The following is a 24802-nucleotide window of genomic DNA, read 5'->3' on the forward strand; positions in this document are numbered from 1 at the left end:
AAAAATCAAATTTCTTAAGAAAAAAACACTTTCACACGGTATCTTTGCCAATACATCTGTCTGTTTAGCTTACCTATAAAAAACCCTTACAAAAACAATTATGCCACAGGAAATTTTCCATGTGTATGTATTTCTGTTTGTAGTACAAACAACTTTTCCAGAGGTTAGCAAAAAATCCCTCCCTTCTTCCCAGCATCCTCGTTCATTCAATTCATTGCCTTTCCATATGTTTTTATGTTGCTTTAATATTTTCAGTGCATTTTCCGTAACTGCTTTCTTTCTAAACTGTTTTGCAGCTTCAATACAGGCTATGAAGCACTGCAGAACTATCAGAAAAAAAGAGAGTAAACAATGGAAAGTTCTGTATTTTTCTAGTTGAAAACTCTACTTAGAATGATTATTTGAGCAACGATCTCAGCTAGGCAAGCTGCACATACTCAGCAACAGATACATGAATATGCAACTGCTTGAATCTTAGGTGAGTCCGACCAGATAGTCCTCAGATAAGATTGTACTGACTGCAGTTCTGAGATTATTTATAAGGCCTGCATGGCAAAGATGACACTATCAGAAGTAACAACTGGAGAGCAACTGCAGATAAGAGAACAGATAAAGGGAATCACAGAAATTACTCAGTGTACTACATCATGAACAAGGAGAGTTGAAAATCCTAGAAATGTTTGATTGCTAACTAATAAGAAACTGCAGAGTGGTGAGAAAGATTGAGCAAGGTAATGCCTCTGCTTTTAGAGAAAGACTGAAAAATGCTGCAGACTGACTGCAGACAAGTAGCAGCCTGGAGCTCCCTTTGCAGGCTCTTTCAGAAAGGCAAATGCCTTATTATCTGTGTGAATCAAGGACAGGAGCCTGACTCTATGTTTTTGTCCATCCCTCTGTTCTGCCAAAGCAGTATCATTTCGATACGCAGCCTTGCTGACTTCACAGTTCCTGAGAGGAGAGGTCTGTCTGAAAAAACTCTCTCTGGCTTCCACCCAGGGGTTGAGGACTCCGTGTTAGGCTGAATACACTGAGCTCACCCCCCTTGTTGCTTCTGGGAGTTTGATGGTAGCACAGCAGTGAGAACAAGGCTAAGGGAAGTTGCCAGTCAGCACAGAGAGAGAGTTAGCAGCAGCCAGCTACCCTGAGGTATCAAACTCCTTTTTGCTTCTTTCACTGATTAAAAGTGTTAGTAGAGACTGATTAGCTACGGCTTGCTGTGAAAATATAATCCATGCAAGTCTGTCGCGCACCCAAAATTGCTCACTGGCAAACAGGACAGCACACCATGGCATAGCTAGAAATACCAAGCAGAGAGGACAGGTCCTGTTCTCCAGTTTGCTGACTATGTTCATAATTAAAACAAGTATCAAAAGCAGCCTCAGCAAAAGAAGACACAGTTCAACAGAAGTACAAAGTCCTGCCCTCAGACAGGAATTACTAGCTGGAAATGACAATGCTGAATGAGGTCAGCAGTGCACAGGAATTTTCTGTAAGAAAAGCAAATGTCTACCTGAAGTGGATAAAGAGGAACAGAGTTCATGAAATGCATGAAGTAATTCCCTACTTCTACAGAGAACGTCAGGGCACTGAATTTTGAGTGCTGCATATCAGCAAAGATAGGAGAAAGTCTATGGAGGAACAACAGCAAAGACAGGTGATCTAGAAAACTGTTTATGCGAATTAAAGAGAGGGAAAATATTAGTCTGAGAAATGGGGAAAGGGTTGCTGAAAATCAGCAGGAAATTTGTCTTTCTTATCCACAGTAGACAGTGCAGGGCATAATGGGGCTGAAATGTAGCAAAGGAGATCAAGATTAGACACAAGGAAAATATGTGAACAATAATCACCAGGAAAAAAAAAAATCATCTAGAGAAGCTGAGGAGTAGACACGTTGGTGGTTTGTCTAATTTACTGCTAAGAACATCTGTCAGGAAGTACGTTGTTGATATAGATGAGCTTGTCTTGGGACATGAGAACAGATTAAGTGAATCGCTGAAGTCTACTCCAACCTTATTTCTATCATTATTTACACAAAAAGCTAGACTGTAACAGCCTTTAGTTGCTTTCATGTTTTTCCAATAATAAATGCAAGCTTTTTGCATCACTATTTGTTACTCTGAGGATGCAGGTGGTGTTGGCTAGACAACTAATATAAAAAGCCAGCCACCACTGATGCACTTACTTGGTTTTGGGGTCCAAGAGCATATGTATCAGTGTTTGTACAATAAGGATTATAGCTAAAGACATGCAGGAAGTGGTTCTAGCAATGAATTTACCTATGTCCAAAATTAAATTATACTGTACCAAGACAAAAACAGCACAAAACCCCAGCCAGCCCTCCAGTTCACATTATACAAAGCAACTTCCTATTATGTGATTATTATAATGTGATTACTATTATGTGATACACAGTGTTCTATAAACAAGATTAATCCATGTAGTCCTTTTCTTAAGTATTCTGAAGTTGCTTACGCAGGGATTTTGCTGGCCATATTCTAATCTTGGCTCTGTCTATGGCTGTACGTGAACTTGGGCTCTCCGTCGCTGCACAATATTTCACTTACACAACAGCTGTACTGTCTGTTCAAGTTCACAGAGTATCAAATTTTGATTTTTTTTTTTTTTTTTTTTTTTGCTGAGTTAGGAAATACAGCAACACTGCCCTTCTCTCATATCTTCTGCATCAGCCTTGTGAATCACAACCGTTATTTATAAAATACTTTCAGACATTATTATTCATGTTAAGAAAGCGCAAAGCATTAAGTTTCCCTTCCAAATTGATTACCGTTTCTTAACATGTGGGAGCTTTCCTTTTAATATGGGCTAAAGTAGGCATTGCTTTCCTATGAAATATACAGAAAATAGCTCCTCCATCACAGACACAACAGAAAGTGAAGAGGAAAATGGGATTTCATTTTAAAACACTGCAGAGCACTTGAGAACATTGCTTTCTTTAAAAGGAGAACTGAAAAAAGTAGAGGTGGGAAATCTTAGTCAAATTAAGCTGGAAGCATTATAACATATTAAAACAGAGCAGATTTTGACTTTATGCACATTGCTACTGACAGTGTGAGTGGAAGAAAACAGCATCATTTGCTGAAGAGCATGCCTTACCAGACCATGCCTCTAGTCACTGGATATCATTCTTATTCTACCTAGTAAAAAAATTAAGATAGCTTTATGTCAGAGTCCAGAATCTGTCAAATAAATAGATAGGCAAATTGATAAATAAAAAGTTGGTAAGAATTAAGCAGATTTCCACTCCCTTCTTCCTGTGTAGTGAACAGGTCCTAATACCCTTCTGGGCAGAAGAGCGTTAGAGAATTGTTCTCCTTTGATGGAATCTGATGCTGCTCAACCTAAAGCTGCAGAGAGGAGGAAGGTAAGCAGATGTCAGTTATGTAAGTAGCAAGATACCTTGTGATCCTGGAGCCTGCTATTATGTATTTCATTTCTACTTTCATATTCATTTAGATAACTTTGGCTTTCAGTCCCAACTAAGGGCTGAAATCTGATCCTGAAGTTTCTCTGCACTGTATTGTTGAAGCAGAAATATCTAAACATGGCATACTGAAACAGTATCTCTGTATTTCAGAATTACTAACAGACTCTGGTGAAACTGCAGGTTTGAAGGATACATGTGTCCTCACACAGGGATAAGCAGGCGGCTTGTTGGCATAGGCAGAAGAGAAATTGAAATATGCAGTGAAGAACAGCAGTGAGGAACCTAAGAGCAACTCAAGGAGCAGAAAGCAGGTTTGGCACTCCTGGAAATCTCAGAAATCTCTCAGAGCGAGGGATAAAAGACCAAGCTTTGCAGATCTGTGGAAATGCTTCTGACCTTCCCTTTGGCAGACTAACTACAGAACAAGTGTCTGCACTCTGCTGCCCACATGCTGGACAGAAGCCACAAACAATATATAACAATTCCTATAAGCACTAGCAACGAAGGCCAACTTCTTGCAGTTATAAAAGCACACAGTATTTTCACAGAAGTTTCCATGACTGAAAAGAGGTGGCTGTTTTACCTATTAAAAACAGAGTGACTATTTCCAGAAAGGCTGGGAACTGTCCTGAACTGAGCACCCAGAGTCAAACGTCTTAAATTTAAATGCCCAACCTACAGGCTATTATTTTCTCATAAGAACACTCACCAGCATCAAAAAGAATAAGTATGTGTTGTTCATTATTCCATAGGTAATGAGCGGTCCTCTAAAAGAATGTTCTCCAAGAAAATGCTCTCAGAGTCTCAGCCTTTACAGTAGCAGGTCTCTTTACAGAAAAAGTAAGCAACATGCTCAGCTCCTCCATGCTGTACTGCTTCCAGAGCCATATTGCAAACTGCACCTAGAAGGTGTTACAAGGGTGTTTTTACCTGTTTCATATACTGCTTCAGATACCGAAGTGAAGTGGTCTTCCACTGTATATTGTGCCAGCTGGAGCGTGTCCAATCCACGAACAGAATCATTTCCTCTAGTCCAGTAAAACATGACATCGTTGATGTTGTAACCCCCTATAGTGGTACACAAGGCAAGGTTTTTTATTTTACACAATAAATAATTTGTGCTGAACAGTTATGGCTCAGCTGTTTCTTATTCGTCTGCCTACAAGTACAATGAGACATAAACAATAATGAGACTTTTGGCAGAATGTTAACATTTGTTTGCAGTACAACTCCCAAAGACTGAACATAGAATGTGCAAAGCCTTACCATTTAAAAGCTGTCTTTTTTGGACACAATGCTTTTTATATCCTTTATTGTAGTATAGATGACATAAACTAACAAAAGAGATTAGTAACACATGGCATCTAAAAAGCAAAAAACTATGAAGCTTTAAAGATTTTAGGAACCTACAACAATGCCTACAACATTTGACTAAAAGTTAAGCATGCCCTTTGTACATCCCAAGAAGCTTTCCTGGTCACTACAGTGTACTTAGTCTTCCCATCAGTATAAATGAACGCCTGAAGACCCACATTCCAGAGCCACACTCCATGTTGTGCTTGGGTCATCACTTGGGATGGATCTTGGCTCAGGAGCTCAGCCCCTTCCCAAGGACACGGGCCTAGGTGCTGAAGTTTCAGAAGGTGCAACAGAGCAATACACTTCAGGGGCCCCAGGAGATTTGCTCTTAACCTTCAGATGGTAATTAGGAACTGAGATGGGACACAAATCACCTATCTGAAGGCAACTATATTTTGCACACACTTGTCAATATGCGTCACAATTATTGCTAAAATACCTCTGTAGCTTTTTCCCATTATATTAAAAGGCAGGCAATTTTCAGACTAGTGTATATGATTAATTCAAGATTATGTTAATGTAATTTACATGTTAACAGGGAGCATTTGAGCATCTTTTCCTTTAGCTTTCTTAGATCAATCATTCTTGTATTTGACAGACTCATATTGTGCAAGTTAATAGCTAAGCTTAGGGGACAGAACCACAAGCAGATGATTATTTTTAGGCTCCAGTCAATTGTAAGTAAATTACACTCACAGACAATAATGCAATACATTGCACAAGGGTACGTACTGCTAAAAGAACAAAGCTCTGGAATCACAGAAATAAAAAAGAGCATTTTTGTACTTTTAATATAATGGCTTTGGCTCTTGCAATGTATGTTAAAGTACTGACTTCCTTACACACATTTCTTTTATGTGGGAAAAACAGGGAGTTCAGAAATTTCACTTCAAGGGAATACTATGCTGGTTACCAGTTAAACAAATAAGAAGATACAAACATATCTCAAGATAGAGGCTCTTTCACATTTTTGTCTCAAAGTATATTCATCAGTTGAATAATTAGGAGGTTTTTGTTACCCTACATGTGATAATACCTTTGAAATACTAATTCCTAAACTCTATTTGTGAACAGATTCCTGAGGGAGAACCTTCCCAATAGCCAGTAAATTTAAACAGCATAGTGCTCACTTTGTGTAATGTTATACTTCATTCAGGGGATTAACACCTCACTAACTATAAAATGTTTAAAAGGTTTATACACAAGATCCTTAAACTATGTTATTTGACTTTTACAAATAATCCCTTTTTAACACTACAGTGAGTTTTCTTTCTCGCTAATTCCTCAAGCCCAAAACACCTCATTCCTGCGCTTTGTTGATATGGTGTGAACAGCTACTTTCAACAGGGTTAACCACAGGAATAGTAAATTTGGGATTAAATATTCATAATGCCTAATACAAATGAGTTTCTTTACCATTCTGTTGCTAATTTTAATTTCTCTTGATTGTCAAGCACAAGCTAAGTGCCCTCATGTGGCTCTTCACTGCAGAAATGCTAAAGGATGAGATAAGAAAGGAAATAAAATTTCAGAGATGGGCCCACAAATGAATATGTATTTGAACTGACCTGGGGGGAGGGAGGTGTATAAAGGAGGAAAAAAGCCCCCAGCCCAGAATCAACGACTGCTGGTCACAAATGCTCCCAAAGCACCAACTGGTGCCCCACAACATTCTGAAGCATTGCAAAAATAGGAAAAAGCTTTAAAAATTTCAGGCTCAGAAGTGCCTCACTGTTTAGAAAGTATAACACAATTTATGTTATTACCTATTAATAATAAAAGAGCATGTTGTAAAGACCACTAGGGGCTTTTTTATTGTGTAAAACCATTGCTTGACAATATCATGGCCTGTTTGCCTTTGCAGAACTAAGTGTTTAACATCTAACATGCCTTGTTTCAGCTGAAATACTTACTACATATTTTATATTTTATTTAGAAATGTTTGTATGGAGGTACAGTTAAACTTGCATTCACCGTTCTTAGCCTCATATAATGGCAGTTGCAAGTAGTGATGATGTCATTTTGCCTGTTAATTGATGTAAGCTTATCTCATGAGGACATAAGCACCATTTCCAGTGTATCTGTAAGAAAACATTACAGTGCATTAAAGAAAAAGACACACTCTTTCTTTCTGCACTCACTGTTCCTAGCTGCTCTCCTCAAAACTAAACACAAACTGACATGGGAGCTTTTGTGATGACATTGCTAAGTTTTCCCCTTGGACAGCAGACGCTTGTGAGCTTTGAAAAAGCAGATGGAATCATTCTGAACAATGTTTATTTTTAATTATATGGGGAATTCTCTTTTTTTTAAATCATCTCTCTTTTAAAACTCAGTGTTCTGGTGGGACACATATTTCATTCTGGAACCAAATATTATATGACTCATTAAGCAATGTGTTTAATATAAAGCCATATATTGTGACTTACCAATATGTTCTTCCAAAGGAAAACAAATCGGAGATGAAAACAAACTCCCATTGGAATCAGTGTAAACAGATCTTATCCCCATAAAATTGCTGATTCCAAAGGGACTGCTGTGTGAGGAAGGTTTGGGGGTTGGCTCACTTTGATTCATAAGCCATCTTATAATTGGTCATTACCAATACAAATGATAAACACTCACACTGTTCTGAAATGCCAAAGAATAAAACTCAACAAGTACTTAAAAACTTTCCAAAAGAACATTCTGAATATGTGTTGATAAATATTTGACTTCCCCACCCCCATCTCATAGAACATCTCTTAGGTCTTACTCTGCATTATCCCATGAAAAAAAACCAAAACATTTTGATAGAGTCTTATTCATATGAAAAACAGCAAAATTCATTTAAAATGAACATTATGGATATCTGAAAAGTGACTGTTATTAGAAAGCATTCCAGAAACTATGTGGACCCTTCAGTGATGCAGTGAGAACCTAAAAAAAACAGATTTAGTGTTGGTCCTTCTGCTTATGACATTTTTTTCCCCACAGCACTGTCACAGAGAGAATTAAAAATGTCATAGAAGGATCTCTATATTCTTCTCTCAGAACAGAATCCTCCACATGATTATTCTTTTTCAATATGAAGACAGCAAATTAATGAAATATGATTTCTATGCCTTAAAAACAAATCTTATCCCAATTTCCTTCTTTCAGGTGAAAAAAAAAATGATAATAATAATAGTAAAAACAATATTTGAAAGAGAGAAAAGAGGCGAAAAAAATAAAACCAACACGTTTTCTTGACTGCGCTGAAAAATGCCTGCTCAAAGAACCCCCCCTAGAGACCAACAGAATAACTGCAGCAAGTCCTGCAGAACGAACCTAGGGGCATCTCCCAAGGTTTTATTTAACGTAAGTATTTCAGTACAGCCACGCTATTTTCAGTGAAGCTTCACAAGTTCATCTGTGTGTGAAAATACTATTTTAATTCTATTTTCATTATTTCATGTGTTGTCACTTTTATGAATATTCCAACCTCCTCAGTAACACTTAACACCAGCAGCCCATGGAAATGATCACTCGCAGCCATTTCTCTAACAGCATAGAAATACTAAGAACAACTTGTCTTACAGCTTTCCAGTTGCAAGGTACACGTCTGCTTATCCATTGGGTATTTGGTCAGGTCCATGCTGCATGCAACAGTTGTGGTGATCCTTGAAAAACAGTAACACCAATTGTTAAGGGGATAAAACTTCATCAGTAAAAGCAAAAAAAAAACAACAAGCCATGTCACTTAATTGAATATTTGAATCTTGAAGACTGTTCTGCAATAAATAATGCAAATCAGTCACTGTAGCTTCCTTTCCTCTGTGATGATTCAACACAAAACAACTGCAATGGCAGAAGGGGCAGTTCCTGAGTTTGGTCTGCACAAAAGCAACAGAATCTATCTAGGGGTGAAAGTGAGACTTGGTATTAATTTTAAGAATTTAATTATATCAGTCAACCATATTATGTATTCGTAAAACTATAAGACCATGTATATTTTACTTTTACAAACAGAACAGCTTCTAAAGCATAAAAACATGCTAACCTGAAAAGCTTCGAGTGTAACCAGAAGTCAAACACAAAGGCTGGTACATGGTATACACGTACCGTATAGCATACAAGACTGTTCCATTAGGGTATATTCTTATCAGACGATTGTCAACAGTGATATCATGAAGAAAAGACTTTTTTGAATCAACTATGAAGGTATCCGGGACCCAGAGCATTTCCACAAGCCGACCATCTAAACTTAAACTCTTATTGCCATCAAAACAAAGCCTCTCATCAGTCCACCGTTGCCTCAGAAATATGGTCGCTGTGTAATCCTGAAACACAATATGTATATGTAAATGAGAGAGTTCTATTTAAAACTAATCACTATTATTTCATTTTACAAAAGTACATGGAACCAGCTGCTGGGCACAGATATACTGAGACTATCTGTGTCCCAGTACTAAGTGCAGGCACTTGGACAGCAGTAGTATGAGCCCTCATATGGCCACATTTCCCAGCACTTGAAGTGATGTTGAAGTCATTAAGAAATATTATCTGGAGTAGATCTTGTTCTTAAGGTCATCAAAATTTTACAGTAAATTTTGAGGGCCTCAGCCTGGGGTAATAAATCAGCTGAAGTCATCAGAGTTTTCACAGCAGATAAACTGGCTCTGTAAATCTACAATGATTTATATATAAGTAAGTGGTTACAAACAGCATTTTGTTCCCATACACCATTAATTAATGCATTTTAAAGAAAACTGTGGAAAAAAGGTTATATAAATTCAGATTCATAACGGAAAAAGAATCAAGTGTGATAGGAAGTTCTGAAAATATATTAAAGATACCACCATCTCTTACCTGGATTTATCCTTTTAACAATACCAGGGAAACAGTGCTTGCAGGACAACTCACCTTCAATTCAAGCATACCTTGCAGTCTAACATTAAAACCACACTATTTCTTAATGTGTTGTTAATCAACTTTTGACATTAAGGTGCATTTTAATCACCATAATAAGTCAATATTTAGTTCACACCTTACTTCTCCTTTCCTAAATACTTGTGAATACTTGCCGAGTACAAAAGAAGTTCACAGATCCCATTTATCTAGAAGTCTGAGTAATTTAATGGTGAGATGCATTACTATCCACATATCCATATTTTCTAATATTGAATATCTGAATAATGAACTTTGTCTTTTGTTTCTATATAGCACCAGATCTTGAATTAGAAAATTATACTACATTTTATGGTTTGTTCAAAAAGAACTGATACAAATGTAATGAAACAGCTGGAATAAATTAACATGTGACTGTAACGGTAAGAGAAAATATAATTGTTCCTAAACAAAAGGACATGGAGTGGCTTCAAAGTTGCATGCAAATACCTCAGTCACACTGCCAGCAAGACATTAAGCTTACCAACAGGCTAAACAAAAAGATTACAAAAGCTACAGTACCATATTTATTTCTGATATCGTATCAATGCTTGCAATATCCAGACTCATTCCAACAGACACAGGACCATCTGCAAGAAAAAAAAAGTATTACTCAAATTTAGACTAGGAAAGAATTTCACTGATCACACTGCCAAAATACAGTCCTACTAGGCTAATATTACTATGGTTTTAACAAATGTCTTTTATTTCCTAGGGTAGATTTGTATGATTTTTTTTTTTTCCTCAGAAAGAAAAGTAGAGGGGAAAACTCCACAGAGCAAGGTGCGGAAGGCACAATCCCCACAATACATCACACCCTGCTGCTTCAAGGTGCAGAGCAGTGGAAAGAATTCCTCCAGTTGCAACATCTGGTCTGCCAGATGTTGGCAAACAAAGGAGATGCTCCTAGCAATGTCACATGTTTAATATCCAGATGGGATATCTGAGTGACTTTATTTACTGCCTGCTTAAGAATACATTGTCTATATTGTCTCCCAGAATTTTAACATCTTGCTTTTGACCACTGACGGTTTGCTTGCAACAAATACTTGCATTTATGAGGAAAGCAAGTCACTTCATATTTCTTCTAATAATATCAGCTGAATGTTGATTCAGCATGTTTAAACACCTTATCTACATAGTGGCTGTGATGTTATTGTGATGTTAGTACACTCAGGCTCTTATTTCCTTATGAAGGTGTATTTCAGAGCATCGGAAGATCACCATTTCCACATTTTAAAATACAGTTGTGCAAAGCTTTCATGGAAACGTGACATCAGTCCTGGCTGAATACGTGCAGAACTAACAGAGTAGATACAGAAGGAAATCCCTAATAAATACGTGCATCTTTCAAAATAATTTGAAAAGAAGAGAAAGCAAAGCTTGGAAATAAAGGAATAGCTTAGATACAATCTAAGCTATTGAGCTGACAGTGCCTATACATTACATGCATGCTGCTGAAACCCCCTGTAGGCCACATGCAATGCATTATGTAGGTAACTCTCATATGACTCCAGATAAAGTAGAGATCGGGAAGATGAGACAGATACACTATCCCATTGAGCAACACATCTGTGCATTTAGTTTTTTTCCAGAATTAGTTCCACTCGTAATGCAAGAGTCGAAGTATAAATCTCTGAAAAAGCTCCTGAATCATGGAAATCTGGCACTCCTGAAAGAATCCATAAACGCTTTGCTCTGGGCTCAGCTGAAAGTTAAAATATAAAGCTCAAGCTTAATAAACAATTGCAGGCTTGCAGCAGCCCCTGATGGTAATCTCTCTGTTTATTATATAGCACAGTTAGAAATGAGAAGAAATTATTCATCCACTGAAAGACTATAGAGGTTAACTTCAGAACAAAATTAGTTGACTAAGAAGTTCCCAGACCACTGACAGATTGCTCTTCTGTTTCCTTTCATTCTCTTCTGTTTCTGACACTTTAATACCTTTATGCTCTGTTCCTCCTGTTAGCAGACTGAATCTTAAAAATTAAGAGTAATCTAGCAAGCATATGCAAAAGAGTAAATCTAGTTACAGAAAGGGGTTCACAATCTAAATTTCAGTAGAAGTTAAAAATGCATGTAATGTACAGAGAACATTACTTAATGCACTTAACAGATACTAACAGATATTCCCACGTGGGAAAGCAGACAGAAGAGCAGCAAAAGCTCTACAAAGGGTCAACAGCTTACTTTACTTCTGGACCACTGCAGTGATCATGATCTGTTAAAAGTTTGTACCAACAAAGCAAACCACCACCAAGTCATCTATCTCTTGCAGTTCCAAGGACCTACTACTAAAATCAGTCAACAACATAAAGAACAGCTAGTGCTGAGCCACTAGAGCTTAAACTGAGTTTAAGAAAACTTTAAAAAGTGTTGGTATTCAGAAATTTCTTAAAAGGAATGGCTTTTTGAAAGAATAACTCAAACTTGCAGTAATAATGGATTAAAAATATTATGGGGCTTCTACATAAAGCAGTACATTAAACTTGGATTTTGTCCACTTATTTAACTTCCTACCACAAGACACCTTTCTTGACAAATGTATGTTATATGAAATGGCTGGACAGATAAAGACAGGCCTTCTGACAGATTTCAGCTGCAATTATTAATATGAAGACATCAGAAGACAGACCCATTTTTAGTAAGAATAAGGTTCAATTATATTTGTTCACATCAGTGATCTTCAGACAGTGATACATCTTTGCAAGTACATTTTATGGACACCATAAAAACAGGTGGAGATGGTAATATTAGCAGCTTGTTAAATTTGCCAAAAAAAAGTATTAAAATACAGCCAAATGTAAGCAATTAATATGAGAACAAACAACACAGGCAGTACATATAGGACAGGAAACTCTCTTGGCAAGCAGCACCTTTTAGAAGGATTTAGTGGTTGTCACAGATAATCACTTCAACATGAGCATTCAGTATTATACTTTGGCAAAAATATCTTTGCAACAGGGAGCAATACATAGAATTAAGTTACCTTGCAATCTAGACTGTATTGGCAAGGTTGTTATTAGATTGCTGAGACAAGATTTGTTTCCCACATTTAAAAAAATTTAAAATAAAAAAATAAAAAAATGTGTAAACAGCAGAAAGAGTTCAATAGAGAGGGAGAAAAATATTCCAGGAGATGAAAACCCTGGAACTGTAATATGAGAGTTTGTAATATGAATATCAAGGGATAGCATTTACTGAGCTCCTCCAAGAGGAGACAGTGCCAGTAAGCACACAGAAAGGGTACCCAGTGATGCAGTACTACATTTGCAGGGGTAATCTCACAACGTCTCTTATTTCCAAAGGAAAGGAAGGAAAATCTAACATTACTGTCCATGTGCTGAAGCTTACGTTTTTGCATCAAGTCATGCATTTATTAAATCACAAGTCTTAAGGATTCAGCAGTAATTCTGTGGGGATTTTTTTTTTCCATTATACAAGTGGCCACATGTACACTCTGGGCTTTTTGCCTTTCTGTGAAGGATTAGACATGAGCTATATCTGTAAACAGTCTCCAGAGGAGAAAAGCTAATTGGTACATAAAATAATATTTACTTGACAATTATTTGGTATTAATTTCTTATTTGCCCTGTGAGCTTGTCTCACCAAATCAGAACTTCTCAGATACGCTTAACATCCCAGCATCTCCTGATATCTTCAGGGGTAAACAGCAAACTTCTGAGAACCAAACTGCCCTCTTCTAATTACACTTGAACTTAATTTAAACAACATTTGGGAAAGAGATGGTGCCCAGGCTTACATACAAAGTCAGACCAGAAGATTTAATTGGCTTTCTTGAATTTAAACCTTGAGATCCTGAAATGAATTACTCATTAAAAAGCAATGGAAAATGATCTTATAAGTGTGGTTTAGAGTAACTGATTTAAGGATGGCACTTCTCTGTACCACTTGAAAGTAGCTTCCATATTCAAACACACTTAGCTGTGACCTTTTCCTAGTCTCTCTCTTTTTAATTAGAATACTTAAATTATCACATTCAATCACAGAACAAAATCTATTTGTATAAAGTTATTTACAAGATTTTATGCATCCCTTAACAACTCTGTGAACCTGATCCAAGGCTCACTGAAGTCAGCAAGAATTTCTCATTAATTCAGAGAGGTTTGGCACAGCACCTAAGTTAAAGTTCTACACAGTTTCAGCAGAAAACCTGATTTTAAAATCTGCTTGTCTGGGTGCGATAAAGTGTCGGGGTTATGTAGCACATTTAAGGAAAATAACTGTGCATTTTGAAATCCCTCATGTTAGCTTTTCTGAAGAAGACTTCCATATCTATCTAGAAGACCATGATGGATATTACACTAAGAGGGACTACCTACTAATGTAAGTATAAAAATATTCTATATTCCAGCCCAAAGAACAGTTAAAATCATTCTTTATTAGGTAGTGTTTCTAACCTATTAATAGAACTTCCCAAGTCTATTTGTTCAGATTACCTAGGACTTGCTTGATGCAACAGCTCAAACTGGAGCGTTAAAATGCCACACTTAAGAAAAGGAAACAGTAATATGCAAATGACAGAAGAGACAGGTAACATCCCAGATGGGATTCCTGTGTATCAAACACTGTGTGAAGTTATGACAGTAGTTTGGCAACTGGAACATGCCACCCAGCACAGACAAATTAACCAGTCAGTCTTAAATGTCTATGCACCCTTGAGGTAATAAGCCTAGCTTTATCTAATGTAACTTTAGGCACCCTAAAAAGGTGCCTAGAGATGGGAACAGTAGTGTCTGCTTGGGATAACTGGCAGTGCTTTGGTAGCAAGGTTCTGCAGGGGTGACCTGCATGGGAGGAGACAGCAAGATTAATCCAGAAATCTAGAAAACCTACTCATTCTAATCCATGCAAGAGCAGATAATTTAACATCAAACAAGGTCATTAAATTCTAAGGAAAAATATCTTCATCACCTCATTCACTTGGGTTAATTTTCAGGAATATGCCAATCCCAGCACAAGGACTAAAACAAAGAGCTACAAGCTGCAGTAATACTTCCTCGACAAGAAAAGATTCCTTTTCCCTAAAGCCAATAGAAACAAATAAGAAATCTTCCTTTTATTATCGTTTCTTCATGCCTAATGGACATTTTATGAACTAAAACCTCATTTTATTAGATATTAAGGAGTTCAGTGGCAATGATTTTGTAAGAATATGATTATATTTTGGTAACACCATATCAGAAATCTCCCATGTCCTGCCTGAAGAAAAATTCTGAGGACAAATAACATTGAAATTAGTATATATAGTACATTATGCTAAAAACCAAGCAAACCTCTTTGCTCTCTTACCCTTGACAAAAATCATTTTTCAGTGTTCCATTTGGCAGCTCATGGTTGAAAGGCAGCTGAACATGAGCCAGAATTGTTCCCAGGTGGCCCAGAAGGCCAATGGCTCCCTGACTATCAGAATGTGTGGCCAGTAGAATCAAGGAAGTGATTATCTTGTACTTGGCATGGGTGAGGCTACACCTTGAGTGCTGCATTCAGTTTTGGGTACCTATCTACAAGACAGACCTTAAGGCACTGGAGCATGTCTAAAGAGCAAAGCTGCTGAAGAGTCTGGAGCACAAGTCTTATGAGGAGCATCTGAGGGAACTGGAACTATTTACTATGGGGGGGGCGGGAGGGGGAAGGGAGAAAAAGGGAGGCTCAGGGAGACCTTATTGCTCTCAGCAATTCCCTTCAGAAGAGCACATTGAGATGGGGTTTGCCTTGTTCTCCTGGGTAAGTGCGATAAGACAAGAAGTGATGGTCTCAAACTCTGACAGGGGAGGGTCAAAGCTCGACATTAAGAAAAGCTTCTCCAAAAGAATGGTCAAACTTTGGAATAGACTGCCCAGGGAGGTGGTAGAATCATCATCCCTGGAGGCTTTCAAGAAAAGGGTAAGTGTGGTACTTAGAAACATGGTTTAGTGTGCATTATAGTAATGAATCAATGGCTGGACTACACAATCTTCAGTTTTTTTTCCAACATTATTGATTACATGATTCTATGATTACAACCAGATAGCATTAAGTTTAAAATGCTGTAGATGCAAACAAATACCACCATCCAGTTTTATGACTGGTCTCTTCACGCATATTTATGAGTGTGTATTTATCACACAAACAAACAGATCATGCACGTTTCTGAAAGGAAAGAATCTTGGACCCAAAAAGGGAGACAAGCATCTTCAGAAGGCTGGCTTCAAGCTGTCTGCTGTAAATATTTCTTCCCATTCCACGGGAATACTATCATGCACGTTACACAGAAAATGCTGACATTAGGATTAATGTTCATATACACTCTGTTCATTTTCCTAGAAACACAACTTCCCTCCCCATAGTAAATCAGTACTGACATATTGATGCAATTGGACAGGCTGTTTCAATAGCCACTGCCAAACAATCTAGAAAAAAAGCTGCACAAAATTGGGATCAACCTGGGTCATCCTAACCTAAATTATTTTTATAAATTCATCATTCTTTGTGAAACTACCAACTACAGCATTTACATCTGGCAATAGTAAAATGTATTTTTCAGACTGTCAACCCATCCTTTCAGTAGTGGAGCTATTGTACATCCATCAGAGATTTTGGGACACAAGTGTCTGCGTGCCTGAGCTGTGGCCAGCAGTGGTTCTGACAGTTTCTGGCACTGCTTGACCAGCTCTGCATATGACAGACTCGGGCTGTGTTTGAGCTCCTGTGGGAGTTCCAAGGGAACTGAGGAAGTCCCTAGCATCCCTCTGAAAAAAACCCCAAGCAGAAAAAGAGCTAAAGATTTACTGCTTTACAACAGCTGAGAAATAAAAGATTCATATCTCAAAAGTGGCATAGTGTTAGTCAACTAGGATAACAGGGTTTTGTACTGCAATTCTGTTTGCTGCCTACTAACGCACATCCATAATGGCAGTGCCAATGCCTCTATGTTACCACTCTGAAGCAGTGAATGTAATAACTAAGTTCAGAGGTCACTAATATATTTCTCACTGTGCAACATCTCAAACCAGAAGGTATTCACTTAGTTGTTATTACTTTTATCTTGTTATTAATTTCATAACTGTGAAACACCTAAAAGCAGCAGTTGAGGCAATTACAACAAAATAAACCAGATGAAATAATTGTCTCTCTCTCAAATCTAAAATATGGGTTTCCTCTTAATATTTTATGGAATTGATTCAAAAATTGCCCTTGGCAATTGCCCTTCTTGCACAGGCTGATAGTCTCACCAGGTGTTTGGATGGCAAGAGGTAACAGTATGGTCTGGGAATCTCTCTAGCCAATCACTTTTAAATGGGAAATAAAAGCATATAAAAAGCCTTCATTTGAAACCTTAAACATTTCTGAATTTCTAATTCAATAACAACTGCCTAGCATTCATTGTGTAGGTTCATTTTCTGACAGGCATGTGAAGCTGAGCATCTTTCCAACGTGCAAACTATTTTCTGTTTCAGAGTTCTGCAGTTACTCCATTCAGAAATTTACAACCACAAAGCCTGCAACTCCTCAGTATTTCTGACACATTCAATAGCCAGAATCAGGCAAGGAAGACGTTCATTAAGATTTCAGATGTTCACAGATGATTGTACTGGATATCAAGTAACATCAGCCTTCATGCCAGAGACAACACAGGTCTTCCAATCTGGTGACTGCAGCCTTCCAACACAAGGAACTCACTTTCAATTCATTTACCCGTGCAGTTCTGCAATGAACCCATTCAGTGATCTCTAAGACCCAAGGCAATTCTCTTGTGCACATAAGAAATGCACATACTACATGGTGTGGAATAAGATTTGCCTGTGCCTTTGTGAGCAATGTGATATGTAGCGCTTTCTTATCTTTAAAATTTTTTATTGTTAGTATTTAGGAAATCATGATAAATTATATTTTTAAATAAGCGAGGTTCTACAGATTGGCTCACTGAGGAAACATAAACATCAATATTCAGGTTTCCTACAGAGCTGGAAGTTTTGTCTGTGAATGCCTGGAGTACATACGCTTTCAGCCACAAAAAACTATTACACTGTATTCTCTAGATAAGGGCATCAAATACAATCTGATGAGTCTCTATCAAGCAGCAGCACAGAGAAGAACATTAGCTCTCATCACTGATTTTCAGGCATGAGTTTCATGACAGTCAGAGCTTTTCTACTTACTGTCAAAAAACGGACGTAGATATTTGTTGTATCCTTTTATTATATTTTGTATGGTTGGGGGAAGAATTTCACCTTTTCCTTCAGCTTCAGAAATCTGCAATGACCTAAAAGAAAGAAAATGAGTATGTTTTTAAAAACTAGCATTGGTTATCAAAGAGATTATGTTCCAGATCAATACTATATTAGGGTCAAGGTTACTGACGATTATTGCAGATCATAACACTCATAAAATATTTGCATGTCTGCATTTCACAGCACTGCAGAAAAAATGGAATTCTAGAAAATACCAGATTTGATGAGCTGTGTTAATCCCTTATTTGCAACGATTCTGCTTTTGTAACTTAAAACCCAGCACTTCTTTGTATCTCACCTGAGAAAGTGGCTCCTTCTTCCTTAATACTTTCTCTGTAAATAGGGCACTAATCTAGGAATGTGGGTGTGGTGTTGATTGTCTATTGCAGTACTTAAAATTAAGCCTCTTTTTACATAATGAAATACATTCAATTTAGCTCCTGGAGGGAGACAGAAACCAGCCTCAGAGATTAGTGCATAAAAACACATCTAAAAGCCTGCTTTTACTGCAACATTTTATAATAGGTTACAGAAATAACCCTGTTGGGCAAAATCAGCAAGGAATAAGAAGAATATACACCATTCCTGTGTTCAGAAGCAGCTACAAATACAATGTTCATCAAACACACAAGTAAGGACAAAATTCACCTCTGCATTAAGGTCTCTACTGTAGCTTCACAAAGAGACTGAGAACAAGCAAAGACAGTGGGAAGCCACACACCTGTGAAGCCTACCTGGCTAAGGACAGAGGCTCTCTGACACAGAGAGCAGCCACCTGTAAACTCACCAGGAGAATGTTCTAAAGTGATGGGTGCTCATCCTACCCCTATCCTAGCTCTGCCTCTTACTTCTCAGCAAAACAGGAGCACTAGCAGCCTAGCCCTGTGAAGATAAGAATTAGGCCTTATGGAGAAGAGTAGAAGTGCAAAGCTGTGGCTGGGTGAGCATCCACCCTGTGAGCTCTTTCCTGCTTCTGCCTGGGTACTGCTCAGTTTCCTCTTCCTAATCCCCTAAGAGCTCCTCTCAGAATCTCTACTTGCTCTGTTTAGCTATATTTCTGGACCTCTCATAATACATTCCTTTGACTGCAATATTACTATGCTTCTCATCAAGTCTGAGCACTTCTGTCAAAAAAGCATGGATTTTATCCAATTGCATCATAACACAACAGAAAGCACAGCAAAGACAACAGAGCAGCAAAGTCCCAGGCTGCAGCAAGTGAGGATTCACTCAAATGCAACAGCCCTGAGCACAAAAATAAAGGAAAGAAGCTACTTACCTTCAGAAGACCTAGGGTACACAGGGATCTCCAACAAAACATGCTTGTCTCCTCTGCCAACCCTTAAATGAGGATCCTGGCTCCACCCCTTCTGTTCACTCAGATGTACTATATGCACCTGAGCTCCTGTAGGTTGGCCCTGCCTTCCCACCAGGTGCTCAATCACTGCTTCAAGCCATCACTTAGCATTTGCACTATGAGCAAGTAATCCAGTTTCTTACGTTAGAATGCTATTCTAAAGTTACAGAACCACACAATGGTTGGGTTGGAAGGGACCCCAAAGTCTGTCGAATTCCAACTTCCCAGCCACATGAACAAGGTCAACTCCCTCAGTATGTCTCCATAGAAGAAGTTCTCCAGCCCTCCAATAATCTTTGTGCCCCACCCCCCACCCCCCTCTGGACTCATTTCAACAGCTCCATGTGCTTTTCATGCTGACCATTGCAGGCCTGTTTGCATTATTACAGATAGGGCCTCACCAGGGCAGAGTAGAGGGGGACAACTTCATCCCTCCCCCTGCTGCCATCCCTCTCTTGTTGCAGCCCAGGATACCACTGGTTTTCCAGGCTGCAAGTGCACACATCCAGCTTTTTGTCCACCAGCGCCACCAAGTCATTCTTGGCAGAGCTGCTCTCAAGTTCTTCTCCTCCCTGTCAGCACACATATCTTGGATTGTCTTAACTGAAATACAACACCTTGCACTTTGCACTGTTGAACATCATTAAGTTTACATGAGTCCACTCTTCAAGTTTATCAGAGTCCGTTTGGATGTTATCCTTTCTTCCTTATGCCAAATCAACTGCACCACTCTGCTCAGTGTCATCAGCAAACTTGCTAAGGGTGCACTCAATCCCATAATCTATGTCACTGATAAAGATGTTAAAGCATACCAGACCCAAGACAGACCCCTGGGGTCCACTATTCCCTAGCCTCCACCAACACATAGAGCCATTTACCACAACCGTCTGGTAATCACCCAACCAATTCATTATCCACCAAACTGTCCAGCCTTTGAACCCATGTATCTCCAATTTAGAGCTAAGAATGTGGTGTAGAACCATGTAAAAGGCCTATTATGCCTTACTAAAATAGTCTTCTAAATACTAAGATGGTATCATTGAATGCATGTGACCAAAATCAATGTTTGAGACACAGTGTCTACTGTTACCCTTTAGTGCTGTTATTACTATTTAATTTTTTTCTGTTTACCAGACCCAACTGCCACATACAAAGATAGTTTTCAGCAGCAGCCTTATGACTTAGGGAGCTTGGCCATTTTTTACTTCTCTCATTTTGTACCAGGCTTTTATTTCTTTGTTGATAAAAGTAACTTCTTAATGTTTACTTAAGGATAGACTTAAGTAATAAGGACTGCTTCTCCTTTAAGCTCTTTTTTGTCTTCAAGAAAGTCACATTGAGTTCAAGTGTGCATATAAGTAAGAATGCCAGTTTTATATGGTACAGAATTATGGGAATTAGAAATGCATTTGAATTTAATTCATTTCTTAAATACTCTACTTGTAACAGACTTTCATGCTATTTCAATTTACATTTAATTTCAGTGAAGTGCTCAATGAGCTGCATGAGTTTAATTTCACAATTTTACTGGATTGCTCCTGCATAATTTTCACATATTGTGAAACCATAAAGAAAAACTTGCCCCTTTTCCATTGGAAGAGTATAATATTGTTCTGCAGATCAGCGTGTGGCTGTGGAGCGGTCTGGTGTGTTGCCCTCATAAACACCTATCTGCAGAAATAGATCTTGAATATTTGGCATTATTTAGGCTGGCAAGTACTTTCCTTAGATCACTTGTTTTATCTCCGGAGACAATTATTGATTTCCTTTATCAATATATGATATGTAGCCTCATGTTTTTCTCTTCTGCTGATTTTATAGTTAAGAATGAACTTTTAGCCAAGGAAAAGCTGTTGTGAAGTAATTGATGCACTGAATTAACAGAGCTCAACCTATTGCACAAATTTTTGCCATACAATTGTTTAGAAATCCTATGCAAGAGGAAACTGCTGTTTCCCCAACTTGAGCACAGTGCATTGCTAGATCCATCACAGGTAACTACCAGCATACTCAGAAGCAAACTGTCAGTGTTGAAAGGCAAAGAACCTACAGAGGTTTCATGCATTAAGTGCATTAGCTTATCTACATTTTAGCACAGGATGTCCTGATTCCTCTAAAATGCTCTTCAGTGCTCATGCCCTCTGTCATCACTAAGCGAGTTCACACCTGCTCAGTGGCCCATGTTTGCATCTATTAAAGTTGGACTATAATGATTTAATTTCCTTTGCTATTCTTATGGCTCAGAAAATGTAATATTTTACAAATTGGGTTACATCTGAAAGATACAATTGCTATATAAGAGACTGTCAAGCTAGTGACTTAGTGGAACTGGGAAACTAAAGGGGAAGGAGAGGGAAGGGAGCAACTGCCCTAAACAGCAGCACATATCACTGCTTAAAATAAAAGTATATTCTAGACACACGTGCAGGAATGTTCTTCCTGGCTATTTCTCATCAAGATTTATGTATCATGAAAGAGGCAGAAACACCTCAGAACTGAGAGAAGGGAAAAGCAAAATGCCAAACACAGTCTGAGTGAGCCTTTGAAACGCACCCCTCAGGAAAAGCTGAGCCAAAAGCTTCTTTCAGGCAATCTACTGACAGGAGAAGGGTTTGCAGATGCAATGAAAGGTGTTGCTTTTTGTTTCACACTTGACATGTTCAGCAATATTGGCTTTTGCATTGTCTTCACAGATAAACAGCAGCAGGATCACCGACATCACTGCAAATTTCTCCAAAGCATTCTGCACTGCCATGGCTCTTGGTTAATTGGCAGTGATGAAACAGTGGCATTACCACTTCCCAGGTATAGGAACAAGTACTTAAATAATGCAAGTGGTCTTTAAGTTAGCCAGAACATCAACACCCCACAAAGTCTTCTGAATCCAACCCTATTAACTGGGGCTAGCATCCTTCATTTGAAACATCTCCCTTGAAATGAATGGGAGCTGCTCTTGGGATCAAATCCTGTATTTAAGCTGTTTCTTGATAGCTGTTTAAACTGTGAGCTCTACCAATTACTTTGATAAATTTGCCATACATTTATTCATTTCTTATTTACTAATAAAACAATGTCTGGAATAATGACAATGCACAGAATCCACTGGCTACAGATTTTTTGTATACATTTCTATAACATAACTTCATATTGAAAGTGAAAATAAGAAGCATTATTCAGTGAGTTTTTACTCAGACACTTCTGAAATATTCATGGTGTCACAGAATGGCTTAGGTTGAAAGGGACCTCAAAACCCACACAGTTCCAATCCCTGCTGTAGGCTGTTTGCCACCCACCAGATCAGGACACAGTGCTCCATCCAACCCAGCCTTGAGTACCAGGTATGGAGCAAAACATCTCTGGACAATCTGTTCCAGTGCCTCACCACAATCTGAGTAAAGAATTTCTTCCTAACATCTAACTCAAATTTCTCCTCTTTTAGTTTAAAGCCATTCCCCCTCATCCTATCACTGTTAGGCTGCATAAATATTGATCTATTTGCAACTTCACTAGTGCAAAGCCATGATTATTACCTACAGTGTGTCACAAGTCACAGCTGGCAAGCTAAAACTGAATGCATTCTGGGCAACAATGTCTGCATAGCCCTGCAGAAGGCAGAGGAGGGAGAGGTCCCACATTCCCCCTTAGGAGTCTGCCACCTGCCCTCACTAAGTGAGGTTTTATCTAAAAATGTGTTTGCACATCAACTTGAAAGTAAAGCTCAGGCAGAACCTTATCATGAAGTATTTATTTACTGGGAGGGTGAACAGGCAAGGCATTTCTACAGAAAGAATTGGCTAAGCAGGTTTTAATTATATTTCAGGTGGTTAAGGATGGTGGCTGCAATGTTGTTTAACCTGTCCATGCTTGCATTTTCTTATTAAAGTTGCTTATAAAATATGTTCCTTCCAAAATAAGACTTTTTTTTTTTTTTTTTCATTTTTAAAGTGCTCCATTTCTGTCTTATGAGGCCTTTTTACTTATTTATTTGCCATGGCACCTGCACTGTTAGCAGGATTATTTGCACATGAAAGTGACCAGTTGCACCTTCCAGCCTAACACAATTCAGTTTTCCTTAAGCATTCACCATTTCATCTACAAAACATAGTACACGTTTCAACCAGGCAATTTTTAAGACACTTTCCTTTAGTAATGAGTGCACAAAGATGACTTTTCTACCTCAAGCTTATAGCACATGGAGGTGCACTCTGTGCCTCTGCCTGTCGGGCAAGGTACAATGCTTCAGGAGAGGACCATGCACCCCTCTGAATTTGCTGAGCATCTAATATGATATTCACACTCTCTACACAGTAGTCCTCTATTTAAAGGATCATTTGCTTAAGTTCTTTTTTGTTCCCCCAGTGGTGTTCTCAGTGAAAAAGATCTAAATCAGGGTGAAGAGGATTCATGGGGGAATTCAGTCCTGTATTTTTGTTATTAATGCCCAGATTGGTTTATGTTTGAAAGAGAGAAGGTTCAGCTGTCAAGTAGATTTGGCTTTACCTTGGTTAGATAGCTTTTTAGCTTGAAGCTGACTGATGTTATAGGTAGAGGAAATAATAATTTTCAGTAAATAATTCTTACCTACACAGGACCAACAGAAGAAATGCTCTTAAGCTGCAGCATTTCAGACTGCACATTGTCAGGTCCAGCTTCAATAGTTCCTGCAGCTCCTGGAAGGGAAGGGAAGGGAAGGGAAGGGAAGGGAAGGGAAGGGAAGGGAAGGGAAGGGAAGGGAAGGGAAGGGAAGGGAAGGGAAGGGAAGGGAAGGGAAGGGAAGGGAAGGGAAGGGAAGGGAAGGGAAGGGAAGGGAAGGGAAGGGAAGGGAAGGGAAGGGAAGGGAAGGGAAGGGAAGGGAAGGGAAGGGAAGGGAAGGGAAGGGAAGGGAAGCAGTGTTAATGTTTTAGAGTTCATATTTGCATTCCAAATATCCAAATTTCACAAGGTTTTCAACACTAACAGGAGGAAATATCCAAATTTCACAAGGTTTTCAACACTAACAGGAGGAGTTGTACCTTGAGCAGCTGCTGCTAGAAATGTATTAGTATCTGTCTACTAGAATTAAAACTCAAAATAAATAAAACAACATGATGTTCAGCTTAGATCTAATATGCCAACAGAAACTGCATTCCAATTTACAAGAACTCTTTCATTTTTACATTTATCCTTTCAATATTTGGAAAAGTAATTGTTTGGAAAAACAGCTGCAGACATATGCAGGAAAATCATAAGCACCTTGAGTTTTGCCAGTGCTGTTTCCAATTGTGGGTGAGTTCATCCCTGGCACATCAGTGTATCCTTCAAAATGAAATACCAAACCATCCATTTTGGGACTCAGAGCTGTTTTCGAGCGCTCTGGTCCATGTGTGGTACCAATACTTCTGATGCACATTATGGTAAGCTTGTAGTTAATGAGGAAACGTTGCAGCAGATAAATTAAAACAATAAGTTTTTATCTCTAGCTATATTAAAAACAACAAAAAAATCTGCTAACTGTAC

General features: G+C 38.4%; 1 protein-coding gene across 2 annotated transcripts in view; it reads right to left on the reverse strand.

The window, feature by feature from the left end:
- LOC107316069 (gamma-aminobutyric acid receptor subunit pi-like) overlaps positions 1-24802 on the reverse strand; it is a 42152-nt gene that overhangs the window by 10375 nt on the left and 6975 nt on the right. The window contains exons 2-8 of one of the 2 annotated variants that reach the window (XM_085554585.1): positions 23888-23976; positions 17878-17981; positions 10235-10302; positions 8888-9105; positions 8363-8445; positions 4376-4513; positions 3115-3155 (exon numbers count right to left, since the gene is read on the reverse strand). In XM_085554585.1, the coding sequence (XP_085410711.1) occupies positions 3127-3155; positions 4376-4513; positions 8363-8445; positions 8888-9105; positions 10235-10302; positions 17878-17981; positions 23888-23943 (696 nt within the window). In that variant the 5' untranslated portion in view covers positions 23944-23976 and the 3' untranslated portion in view covers positions 3115-3126. The remainder of the gene's footprint in view (positions 1-3114; positions 3156-4375; positions 4514-8362; positions 8446-8887; positions 9106-10234; positions 10303-17877; positions 17982-23887; positions 23977-24802) is intronic. The other variant, XM_032445353.2, reaches the window with a different exon arrangement.

This window comes from Coturnix japonica, chromosome 8 (genome assembly GCF_054131305.1).
Source record: "Coturnix japonica strain WE chromosome 8, WE-NBRP24, whole genome shotgun sequence".
Classification (NCBI taxonomy): domain Eukaryota; kingdom Metazoa; phylum Chordata; class Aves; order Galliformes; family Phasianidae; genus Coturnix; species Coturnix japonica.